The 13,482-nt window shown below is 42.1% G+C and overlaps 1 protein-coding gene across 3 annotated transcripts in view; it reads right to left on the bottom strand.

Moving 5' to 3' along the window:
- The window catches only part of CACNA2D3 (calcium voltage-gated channel auxiliary subunit alpha2delta 3), a 1,591,404-nt gene that overhangs the window by 40,209 nt on the left and 1,537,713 nt on the right, over positions 1 to 13,482 (bottom strand). For all 3 annotated transcript variants that reach the window (XM_073644583.1, XM_073644584.1, XM_073644585.1), the window contains 4 exons: positions 13,117 to 13,187; positions 6,165 to 6,240; positions 4,063 to 4,115; positions 1,898 to 1,953 (listed from right to left, as the gene is read on the bottom strand). In XM_073644583.1, the coding sequence (XP_073500684.1) occupies positions 1,898 to 1,953; positions 4,063 to 4,115; positions 6,165 to 6,240; positions 13,117 to 13,187 (256 nt within the window). The remainder of the gene's footprint in view (positions 1 to 1,897; positions 1,954 to 4,062; positions 4,116 to 6,164; positions 6,241 to 13,116; positions 13,188 to 13,482) is intronic.

Genomic DNA, 13,482 nt, shown 5'->3' with positions numbered 1-13,482 from the left:
GGAATAGCTGATTGGCAGTGAGCCAGGTGTCGCACCCCCACCAATCGGACATTGATGATCTATCCTAAGGATAGTCCTGGACAACCCCTTTAAAAGAAGAAGTAGATCTTGGTACACATGAGAAAGACAAATCTAAAAATAATGTTCCCCGCTCTCTTTATTATGCCGAGACCTGATTCCCCTTTTCACAAAAAAGAATTAGAGATCAAATCTGAATGTTAAGTTCAAAGGGGCAATAATGACCCTCTAAATATGTTCCTTTAAAAACTCCTCCGAAAATGAGAATTATTAGCAGAACAAGCTTTATGGCGTGTGCTGCAGGGGGGCATACTTTTATAAATGAGTTTAATAGTTGGCTCCAAATTGTTTTTCTTTTTCTAGGAAATACATATGATGTAAATGCGGTTTAAACATTCGATGTGCTCTATTTTCGTTCGTCTGTGCAATTTGATGAAAATCCCTAATCTTTGCTAGAAAAATTGTACGTAAGAATGTGTAGCGAAATATACGTTTTTAAAACTATTGATATAAACTTTAAGAATACCTGTGTAACAACCTTGAGTAGACAGGTGATGGTTTATTAAGGGATGATTTCCAGTTGCTAAGTCATGCCAACAAATCAGGAGAAAGTATTTCCAATTTATTATAAAAATAATGATCATCATTTATGGCCAATAATGGTTACTGTACAACAATCAGCCTTGGGACTTATATAGACTGGTGGATATCGGAGGAAACATGGAACAGGGACAAGGACCTGATTTACAGTAGTAGAAATGAAGTAAAAAGGTAAAACCACTAGAGCAAAGGCCAATATACCCACTGTTAAAGGATTTTTCAGGAATTTTATATTGATACTACATTTTTAGGATAGGCCACCAATAGAAGATTGATCTGTTTATGGTCTGTTTTTAGGTAGCCTGACAATCAACCGATAGAAGACACCATGATGTGTCACTGGCACCATATTACCTTAGGGAAACACTCCCCTTATTGATTACCAGGCAAAATTCTGCACATTTATTGTTGCTGTCCTTAGTATTTAAAGCTTAGCCTCATTGTAGTAAATAGGATTGAGAGACTTATTTGGAAAATAGTTATTTTTTGCCATATAAGACAATGGAGGCTAGTTTCGCCCAATTAATTACTTATAAAGCAAACCCATCCCAGCTATGGTCTTATTTGCTGTTGAACCCTTGATCTTAAGCTTTAACGTAATTTGTCAGTAGGATCAGCCCTCCTAAGTCATCTTTATGGGTATGCATGTCATAAAGAATTGAATATAGTGACACCTTGATATCTGCAAACCGATGTCTTATTCCAGAGAAATACAAACTTTTCCTATATGTAATTGAACTTAAGATCTATGGGCCGGACACAGATCTCCCTGAGAATCTGCCTCCAGAGATTATTTTAAATATAAGGAGGTGTTACTAACGTGAGACATGAAGATCAGGAGAGTGGACTGTCAGTCATTACATGTCTCCCTCTGGTAACGCCCCCTTACATACAAAATAAGCTTTGAAGGCAGATTCTCGGGGAGATCTATGTCTGGCCCATAGATCTTAACAGTTCAATTACATATAAGAAAATCTTGTATTTTTCTCGAATAAGACATCGGTTTGCAAATATCAAAGTATAATTGTGTTCAATTCTCTATGACCTGCATACCCATATAAATGGCTTATGAGGGTTTACATATTAAGAAAAACATAGATTTCTCTGGAATAAGACATCGGATGACAGATATCAAGGTATCATTTTATTCAACTTTCTTGACCAACATCCGCATATAGATGGCTTAGAAGGGTTAATCGTACAGGCAGATTCCCTTTAAGCTCTTTTACAGTTCTCATTCATTTTACTATAGTAAAATACACAAAAATCAAAATATTACCTTTCACAGAATGGCCTGAGTTCCACCAACTGCATAGATTAAATTCCACCAGGAATCTGAGGAAGTAAGATGGTATAATCATAAGTTTGTAGGATCTGTTTCTGATATTGTCTATCTGAGAGTATGAATAATGCTCAGTCAGATATCTGCACCTATAAGCAAGCCTAGCTATCAACGGTGTGATATTGTAGGTGTTGTCTTGGAAATTTCAGACATCAATATAGTTATCATCTTCCATCACAGCACAGTATGGTTATGGGTAGAAGTCTGCTTTAAATACTAAAAACCTTCTTTGTGCAAATGCTTACCTCAATAAACAGGCACATTTTCCAAATTTTGACAGTAGATTCACCTTTTAGAGTGTGTAGGGGATTGGATGACACTGGGTCAGTTGGTGTGCTTTCCTGAGACCCATAAAAGGTTTTGTTAGGTGTCTCCTAGCAAGGTACTCAACAAGTATAGATCCCACTGTTGGACAGTGGGCCGAGAGTAGTTTCCAGTTCTTGGAAGGCTGGATGGGTGGTATGTGGAGGTGCTCTTTTCAGGCTATTGCTGTAGTGGTGTTGTAGAGTCAGTTCTGGGTGGTCTGCTGATTTTGTGAGAGATATGAGCCAAGATTGGACCTAACGTAATTTGGGTTATAGAAGACATCAACTCTGGGAAGCATGACTGGTCTTTGTAGGAACTGTGTGGGATGTCAGGGTGGGAAGGGCTGGTGGTGTATAATGTGGTATGGTTCTGAATCGCTAGTGGGCAGAATGGGCTGTTTGGAGGGATTGACTTTAGGGGCTCTCAAGGATAGAGGCAGGTGTGTTGACAGCAATTCTACTCCTGAGTAAATGAGTTGTGGAACTATGAGTGTTTCTGTATGTTGTATTTCGTAAACCTACTTTACATTATGTAAAATAGTGTCAGTTTGTGTGAAATTAACCCTCACTAATGGTCTCTGTGATGTTAACATTGGCCTTAATAAAGCTAATTAGTGTGTAAAAGTTCTTCTTTATGAAGTTCTGGAATGTTAAAGTGCTCTCACTATTAGGTGTGACCAGAAATGGTAAAAACTAACCTGGAGAGTTTCACAATCATTGAGCTTAAAAGGGTTGTTCATTGAAAACAAGTTATCAGCTAACCAGAAGATAGGTGAGTACTTGTTGATCGTTATGGGTAGGTTCACCAGGACCGATCAGTAAAATCGGGAACTTTTCTCACCGTTAGACTGTAGAAGCGGTGCACATGTGCGATCTTCACTCTATTCATTCTCTATTGGATTGCTGAGCGCTACGCTCAACTTTTCCCAGCAGTCTCATAAAGGATGAATGGAGCGGCAGTTGGATGGGCAACCTCCATTTTGTAACAGGGATAAAAGTTTCCATTGGTGTCAATTACTCCCGCCAAGTGTGAATTACTTCCACTAAACATACTGTGCCATTAGTTGAGAACAGTGCCTTGGTGAAATGAACTTTAACTATCAAGTGTATTGTGCCACCGACTTGTGATCTTCTTTTTAATGGGGGACTCTCGACTACCCTATTACATTCTGCCTTAGGATGTCATTAGTTCCTGGGACTTTGTTTTTAATAGTCAATGACGACTACTATCAAAGTCAAGTGTTTTCTCCCACGTCTGGAAACACTTGTACGTTCCATTCTGCTATCAATTCTTCACTTGTTGAAGTATGCTAAAGTAATGTGTATATTTGAAGATGATATCAAAAGAAAAATCCATAGTGTTGATTGCTATCTTAAAAGTAAAGTATTCTAGAAAAATAGTCATTTGTACTATTGACAACAGGAAAATTGTATGCTGTCCGACAGCACAAAGCCTACGTCTCACCAACACCTGACAGCTCGTCTTGAGCCTGACATGAGCATCTATAAGAAACTATTTCACAGAACATGAAATCACAAAGAAACAGAATGAATCATCTAGATGGTTTGATGTATGGGCAGAAGCCCACCCAGGCAGCATGCATCCATTACCCACCACAAGACTGTAACCACGATCTTTGCATTTCCTAGTATCTGTCCACATTAAGAAGACTACACTAGAGTTAAAATGTGTGTGGTAAGAACATGCTCTTCACTGTTTGCTAATTTGTGTGATGCAATAAACATTCTTAGAGCGTGCAGGGCTGACGCGCCTTGTAATGACAAAAATACACTTACAGGATAAGCTCTGTCATTATCCATTTTACAGCAGCAAACAAGGCATGATAGGGCTGGAAAAGAGCAGATATATAATGATGTGGAGAAAAGGTCTTTCATCTTTACGCAAGAAAAATGTACAATTACAAAGCGTTCTCCTCACCTACACAGAGCAGGCGTACGCATTTTATGGCCTGAGACTATATAGGAAATGGCGTCAGGGAAGGATCAGTGCCAAAAGTGGAGATCGGCAGCATGGACCCAGTTCCAACTGCCCAGTTGCGTAGGGCTACAAGGGCATTATTTTTGAGTATTGGGTTCCAGGCGTCACTATCAAGTCACTTTGCCTGGATCTTGAAGTACCTATCTACATACAGTACAGTACAGTTTGGACACACCTTCTCATTTAAAGATTTTTCCTTATTTTCATGACTATGACTACCTCTTGAAGCTCATCAAGAGAATGACAAGAGTGTGCAAAGAAGTCATCAAAGCAAAAGGTGGCTACTTTGAAGAACCTAGAATATAAGACATATTTTCAGTTGTTTCACACATTTTTGCTAAGAATATAATTCCACATGTGTTAAGTCATAGTTTTGATGCCTTCAGTGTGAATGTACAATTTTCATAGTCATGAAAATACAGAAAAATCTTTAAATGAGAAGGTGTGTCCAAACTTTTGGTCTGTACTGTATAGTGCTAGGACGTCAAACTAAATTTGGCCCCAGGAGAAAGAAAATCTAGGTACAACGTTGGTCCAATTAACAGGACCATAATGAGATAGGTCTATGTCGGTATAAATGAACGGTGACTTTTTACAGTTCTGAAGCCCTGTATAGGTTGCACATAGTGGGTCCAAAAATGTCCCTTTGGGCTCATTCAGATAAGTGCATGTGTTGACCTTGACCACACACATAGAGCTCAAGGACGCACTATAGCCAACATGGCAGCACACATGGCCAATGTCCAACATGGACCAATGGTCTGCATATAAAAAATTGTAGCATGAACTACTCTGGTAAAATTTATAGACCAGTCTAGTCCATGGAAGTAGCAGATAGCTCCTCCACTCGTTCCATTTGCAGATGAGCACACAGAGCTGAACCAGTCACATCTTCAATTCCTGGACCTGACTGACCCGAGTTTTACCATGGCCATCTGAACTCTGCCTTTATAAATTTATAGAGCCATATTAAAAGGTGTAGAAACCCAAAAACAGCAAATTGCAAAATTATCCTTCAGGCCATAAAATAGCTGTACCCACTCTGACAGTAAGAGATATAATGTATTGTATAGGGACCTTCGATAAGAGGCGAGAAATTCTAAAACATTGTAGTTAAACCTTTTTGATATTAAGTTACTGGAGAGCACTATACGAAAAATAGTAGGTGGAAAAGGGACATTGTTGTCCACACACGTCTGGTCACATAGGTAGAGTGGAAATTTATACAGAAGAAGCAATGTTGTGTATAAAATGAGTAGGGGCCACATACCACACAATAAAAATGGGCCCCACCAGTATGGTGCTGGGTGTTATAAACAGTAAAAAGGGGTCTTGAGTTTGGTTCCCTCTATATACTTTTTCCATCACCTTTGGGATAATTTGTAGCCTACAATAGGGCAGATGTAATAATTCTTAATTTTAGACAAAGTAAACTGAAGACCCCATATACATTAGAAGAAAGTAAGGGGAACCGGCTGACCATGCATTGTGTATGAGAGCTGATTGATGATGTGGGGGAGAGAAGGATTGGACAGTTGGAACTTTAATACCCAATCCTTTTGTTTTCAGGGACGATAAGCCGCTGACAGAGCTGTCTAAAGCCCCTGATAAATCTGGTTCAATGCATATATGCCATTTCTAGGAGCAAATTTCCCTATGCTTTGAAGAGGGGAGTCCGATACAAGTTATTGATGTCCAATTCCAAAGTGCATGGGACCAACCAGGAAGAGTCCTCTACCCTCCAAAGCATCAACAGCAATTACACAGTGTGGACTTTATCGAATCTAAACCCTTGAAAAGAGTATACTTTACACTTACATGGCCATCATATTAATCATATATAATCATTAGTGTAGGGTATGAATATACACGTTTTACTGGATATGGAAGGTAGACTTACATCGAGCAGGCTGTGGGCACTGTCACTGCTCTCCTTATTAGTTCTGCACATGGCTTGATAGTCATACAGAGTTATTCTGGAGAAACGAAAAAAAGATATAATAATTTAATTCAACACTCATTTGCATCGGTTAAAAAGTAAGAAAACATTTTTTCAACTTTCCATGCCCATATAATTATAAGCAGATCGAGGTCCGGGTGCTAAGATCCTCACCGAAAACTGAAAAACCTTATTGAGAGGTGCACAGCTCAGCAGACAGAAACGCACAGCTCAGCAGACAAGAGCGCACAGGTCAGCACATAGGAGCGCACAGCTCAGCAGAAAGGAGCACACAGCTCAGCAGACAGGAGTGCACAGCTCAGCAGACAGGAGTGTACAGCTCAGCAGACAAGAGCGCACAGCTCAGCAGACAGGAGTGCAAGGCTCAGCAGACAAGAGCGCAAGGCTCAGCAGACAAGAGCGCACGGCTCAGCAGACAAGAGCGCACAGCTCAGCAGACAGCAGTGCACAGCTCAGAAGACAGGAGCACATAGCTCAGCAGACAGGAGCGCATAGCTCAGCAGACAGGAGTGCACAGGTCAGCAGACAAGAGTGCACAGGTCAGCAGACAGGAGCGCACAGGTCAGCAGAAAGGAGCACACAGCTCAGCAGAAAGGAGCACACAGCTCAGCAGACAAGAGTGCAAGGCTCAGCAGACAAGAGCGCAAGGCTCAGCAGACAGCAGTGCACAGCTCAGCAGACAGGAGCACATAGCTCAGCAGACAGGAGCGCATGGCTCAGCAGACAGGAGTGCATAGCTCAGCAGACAGGAGTGCATAGCTCAGCAGACGGAGTGCACAGGTCAGCAGAAAGGAGCACACAGCTCAGCAGACAGGAGTGCACAGCTCAGCAGACAGGAGTGTACAGCTCTGCAGACAAGAGCGCACAGCTCAGCAGACAGGAGCGCAAGGCTCAGCAGACAAGAGCGCAAGGCTCAGCAGACAAGAGCGCACGGCTCAGCAGACAGGAGCACATAGCTCAGCAGACAGGAGCGCATGGTTCAGCAGACAGGAGCGCATGGTTCAGCAGACAGGAGGGCATAGCTCAGCAGACAGGCGTGCACAGGTCAGCAGAAAGGAGCACACAGCTCAGCAGACAGGAGTGCACAGCTCAGAAGACAGGAGTGCACAGCTCAGCAGACAAGAGCGCACAGATCAGCAGACAGGAGTGTACAGCTCAGCAGAAAGGAGCGCACAGCTCATCAGACAGAAATGCACAACTCAGCAGACAGGAGCACACAGCTCAGCAGACAGGAGCGTACAGATCAGCAGACAGGAGCACACAGCTCAGCAGACAGGTGTTTACAGCTCAATAGACAGGAGTGCACACCACAGCAGACAGGAGTGTACAGCTCAGCAGAAAGGAGCGCACAGCTCAGCAGACAGGTATGCACAGCTAAGCAGGCAGGAGCGCACAGCTCAGCAAACAGGAGAGCACAGCTTATCAGACAGAAATGCACTACTCAGCAGAAAGGAGCACACAGCTCAGCAGACAGGAGTGTACAGCTCAGCGGAAAGGAGTGCACAGCTCAGCAGACAGGAGCGCACAGCTCAGCAGACAGGAGTGTACAGCTCAGCAGACAGGAGCGCACAGCTCAGCAGACAGGAGTGTACAGCTCAGCAGACAGGAATGCACAGCTCAGCAGACAGGAGCGCACAGCTCATCAGACAGAAATGAACAACTCAGCAGACAGGAGCACACAGCTCAGCAGACAGGAATGCAAAGCTCAGCAGACAGGAGTGCACACTCAACAGACAGGAGCATATAGGTTAGCAGACAGGTACCCGTAGCTCAGCAGACAGGAGCACACAGCTCAGCAGACAGGAGCATATGGGTCAGCAAACAGGAGCCCATAGCTCAGCAGACAGGAGCACACAGCTCAGCAGACAGGAGCATATGGGTCAGCAGACAGGAGCCCGTAGCTCAGCAGACAGGAGCCCGTAGCTCAGCAGACAGGAGCCCATTGCTCAGCAGACAGAAGCCCATAGCTCAGGAGCCCGTAGCTCAGCAGACAGGAGCCCGTAGCTCAGCAGACAGGAGCCTGTAGCTCAGCAGACAGGAGCTGGCTGAGTGCGTACACATATCAAAGAAGCTGATTCAATGGAAATCATAGGCTACAAAGTCTATGCTTTCTATTCAATTCGTGACAGATTTTGTGTGCATGGCCAGACAGGAACTGTCCTACTGTTTACTGAACTGTGCACCTCTTGGGGGTCTCCCTTGTCTGCCCCTTCATTCTCTTTTTTTTTGCAGCATCACAGACACATTAAGGGAGAAGCAGCTGCATTTCCCTCCTCCCTGTTTACTACTCTGTACTCTAACTACTCTGTGCTCTTACTACTGTGTTCTCAAAAGACTTTGTACTCTTACTACTCTTAATAACTCTAACTACTCTGTACTCTATCTACTCTGTGATCTTAATACTCTGTACTCTAACCACTCTGTACTTTATCTACTCTGTATTCTATTCTGTACTCTTACTATTCTATACTCTTACTGCTCAGTACTCTCACTACTCTGTACTGTAGCGACTCTGTACTCTATCTACTCTATATTCTTCCTACACTGTACTTTGCACTTTATCTACTCTGCATTCTACGCTATACTCTTACTATTCTGTACTTTTACTACTCTGTATTCTTGGTACTCTGTACTCTATTGACTTTGTACTCTTTTATATTACAGAGCAACAGACAGTATAAGGACAGACCCTACTAAAAAGTAGTCCACACAACATGTTAACTGAGTTTTCCAAATTTAGAAAACCCATGTCCCTTGGTTGCAGTTTGTTTTTAAAAAAACAAGCTGTATTTTACTCTCCCTCCCTGTGTCCAGTGCCGAGTCTCCACCACTCCTGGCTCGTGGTGTCAGTTATTGGCATCACATTGAAAGCGCTGCAGCCAATAACTGAGCTCAGCGGCTCTGCCTGGGTTGACGTCACGAGCAGCTCAGAGCCACTGAGATCAGTTATTCATTGTTTGCTGAGACTTACTGTACCAAACATAGAATATATGCATATCCATGTATTATGTGTCATATGCAGCTTTTAATTATGATGGAATAAATATATTTTTAATTCTGTGCTGCTTCGAACTGTGAACTTTTTGCTATGAATTTGGAATATGGAAATATGCAGTAACTAAAAACAGGTGAGTGGACTTTCCATGTACCCTTGAGCTCAATTATTGGCTTCAGAGCTGTGGACATGATATCAGAATTACAGACAATAACAAATACTTGTAGCAGCAGCGGAGACCAGGGGAGGGTGAGTAAACTACAATTGTTTTTTATAAAACAAACTGCAACCAAGGAAAAGAGGTTTTCTAAGGCCGGTTTCACACGTCATAATTTGTCCGGTACCAGAAAAATACATACCGGAGATATCCATGCCCGTGTATCTGTGTGTCCGTGTGTGGCATTAGGAGCACACATACCGGCGCCTGGAAATCAGTGTACAGTTAGTTGTGTTCCCAAGCGCCGGGTGCTGAACACTGCCCTCATCATTGTCCCTTGCTCGCGCTGTGATCAGCACGAGCAAGGGACAATGTTGGTTGTAGTAGTCTGCTCCTGTAGTGTCCATGTGTAATAATAAGAATAAAATAATAAAATACTTATACTCACCAGTCCAAAAATGTCCCTTGCTGTAATCCCCTGAACGCTAATGCAGTGGAGCCGGGGATAATAAGACGCTCCAGCGAGTGGGGCCCTGCATTGTACTCAGTGAGTGACAGGACACCGCTCCTGAGTTCAGCGCAGCTCCGGGGCTCGCTCGCTGGAGTGGCTCATTCTCCCCTGCTCCTCGGCATCAGCGGTCAGAGGATTAAAGCGGGGGACATTTCCGGACAAGTAAGTATAAGGATTTTATTATTTTATTCTTATTTTTAGACATGGACACTGCGGGAGCAGACTACTATCCCAACATTGTCCCTTGCTCACGCTGATCACAACATGAGCAAGGGACAATGATGAGGGCAGCGTTCAGCACCCAGCGCTTGGGAACAGCGCTAACTGTACACAGATTCCCAGGCGCCGGTAAGTATCACACTGATGAGAGACGGATGTCATCTATGTGTGTTCAGCATGGGACATTTTGCGGACCATGCAGCGTGTAAAAAAATGGACATATCTACGTATGAAGCACACAAACACACGGTCCGTGGAAACACGCTGACATGTGCGCAGACCCATAGATTTGAATGGGTCTGCGTATGTCCGTGTCTCCATTACGTGTGGAAACTGTCACCACACGTACCGGACACACTGACATGTGAAAGAGCCCTAAATCTGGAAAGCACCTTTAGAATGCTGTGTGAACTACTCTGTCCTCATACAGTCTGGAGTAGTGGCAGAGACTTGGCACTGGACCGGGAGAAGGGTGAGTAAAGCACAGTTTGTTTTTAACCTGGAGGAGAGGGGTTTACCAAACTGGAAAACTCCTTTAAATACTCTTATAGTGAACATAAATGAGATGGTGTGAACTAGACAAGACAGCCCTAATAAGGACAAAGTATGGTCTTGTAATACTAGATTTATGTAACAAATATAGAAATTCCTCTTTATTGTACAGGAAGAAATAACCCAAGCCAGCACCCATCTCAGGCCAATTTCACTCTTTCAACCTATGAAATACCTGAAGTGACAGATGGGATTTTCAAAAGAATAATAGTAAGTATGAGCTGACACTGCGCAGTTATGATCCTCAGCAAAAAAATATTTCATTACTTAGATCAGCTGTGATGCAGCGGCCCCATTCTCCCGTCGGAGCGAGCGCAGAGTCATGTTTACATTGTGTACTGTGCTAAACTTCAATCCCGTTTGACAAGGAAAAAGGAAATTTGAGTAATTACCTAACTACAAAGCGCTTTCCTGCTTTTGATGCTGTGTTACGTTTACTGTCTCGAGCCACTGAAGAAACATAAAACCTGACACGCTCGACAGAATTTTTCACTGGTGACTATATAGTTACTGAAATATTACAAATAAAAAGTATATTTGTAAATACAATATCTATGATGTCAGAGAGAATCACTTTTTCGCATATAAAAGTATGGGAGAAAAAAAGTCACATAAAAATGTATTAAGTACAATAGATAAAATACATTTTACAATAGATAAAAATCAGATAGATTAAACCAATAGATACAAGTAAAAAATGGAGAAAAAACAATTCGTCTGCTTAGGTTACGTTCACGTTCTGCGTTTTTGCTGCGTTTTTTTTCCGCGGGCAAAACCTGCTCTCTTGGCAGTAAAGAAGCAGTTTCAAAAAAGCAGCAAAACCTGATACCTGCGTTTTTTTGCTGCACTTTTGCACTTACTCATTGCTTTCTATGGGTGAAAAAACGCTGCAAAAACGCTGAAAGAAGAGACATGCTGAAGTTTGCAAAAACACTGCAGTTTTCCAAATCAATCAGGAAAAAAAAAACCAATGTGTGTGCATGAGATTTCTGAAATCTCATAGCTTTTGATGGTACTGTAAAATACAGCTTAAAATTAGCACAAAAAAAGTAGCAAAAATGCAACGTCTGAACATAGCTTTACTGTTTAAAGATTTTTAGTGACACGATCACACTACTGTAATTGTTTTTTCTGCTTTGACATTCTCTTTTTGTTAATGTATTTATTATTTATTTAGATACTATGTGATATTCTACTATAGACTTTTTATTTGTCTGCTGACAAACTATTCTTCTGGATTAATGCTTGGATACGCTCTCTGATTTGAGCTTGGACTATTAATGATTTAATTCTTTATTTTCCTGAATACTCAGCTTTTTTTCTCCTGGCTATCCTTGACTTTGGTCTTTAGTTCTGATTTTGCCTTTATCTTGTTTTGGCAAACCTCCTCAGCTCCCTCCACCTGCTATCGTCCACTTTGTTGATGCAACCTGTGTATGCCTGTTCCCTGTATAAAGGTTAAAAGGAATATGTCAGCAGGTTTTTGTTATGTAATCTGACAGCAGCATGATGTTTGGACAGAAACCTGGATTCCAGTGATGTATCGCTTACTTTAATGGGTGCAGCAGTTGTGATTGAATCAAAGTTTTCTCAGCTGCAGATCTAGCAGAGCTCGGAATGCTGAGCAGTGTATAACCCTGCCCACATCACTGATTGGCTGCTTTCTGGGTATATTATATTTTGACAGTGGTGAGGGCGGGGTTGGACCAAGAGGCATGAGACAACTAGTCCTGTAGTGAAAATCTCCTGCTGATAAAACACTGATTGTTTTGAAACAGCAACACACAGCTTAGTAAATGACACATCGCTGGAATCAGGGTCTCTGCCCCTACATAATGCTGCTAATAGATTACATAGCAAAAACCTGCGGACACACCAGACACCGAGTAGCTACTTAAGGCCCCACACACTAGAAAATTAGTAATTTGAGCCTGTTCATTTTGGCAGCCTCCCAACTGATTATTTAGGGGAAGATAAGGAGGAGTCAATCAGTTGAAATCTCTTTTTATTTTCAGAGGAGATAAGTTGACAACCTGATTTTTGACAGCAGCTTTCTCTGCATATTTAAAAACTCAGCCAAGCTCAGTCGGAGAAGACAACAGTTGGATATTTGATTGATGACAATCTCATGTGCGTGACCGGCATTTGATTCTACTAGACAGAATGGCCAATTGTCTAACCGTGGAAACCTGTTTGGGAGTTTAGAGATTCATTGCATAGAGTGAGACTATTCTTAATTTTGGCTAATGGATGAGGGTTCAGTGTAGGGCATCCCCACTATTAATTTGTAACTATTTTCCAAAGATGGTGTTTAAAAAGGAGTTTTCTATAACAGAAAACCTTGTAAATAGAGGTGACTACTTAGATTAAAATTGTGGCGTTCAATGTTGGACCTTCATTTCGAAACATCTGAAATGTAGACATTGCAAAGCATCAGCTTCATCGTCAGAATCCTTACCTTTTAAATGAGCCCATTGTTAACAACTTGTTCATCACGGCACCTTCAATTTCTCCAAAAAAACGCCCAGTCTGGGGAAAAATGAGAAGGAATAATAAATTAGTGCAAGTACTTGAGCTCAGTATGAAATACAGCTATGTACAGCCAAGCATTACATTTTACACAAGGCGACCTCTGACATGATCCACCTAAGTGCTCCGAGCTGCCTGTTCAGTTTAACTGTCTGAGCTGAGCGGAGTGATTGACAAATTACTGATGTTGTAAACTGTTCACCGTCTAGAACACAAAAAATATGGAATGGGAAAATGTTTGCAGAGCCGGAGTTCCCTTAAGGACAGTCCACCACGATAAAAGTAGACTTTCCTA

The sequence above is a fragment of the Phyllobates terribilis genome, unplaced genomic scaffold (assembly GCF_046119375.1).
Source record: "Phyllobates terribilis strain yellow unplaced genomic scaffold, ASM4611937v1 Scaffold_8__6_contigs__length_399053987, whole genome shotgun sequence".
In the NCBI taxonomy this organism is placed as follows: Eukaryota; Metazoa; Chordata; class Amphibia; order Anura; family Dendrobatidae; genus Phyllobates; species Phyllobates terribilis.
This window is presented reverse-complemented; position numbering and strand designations above follow the sequence as displayed.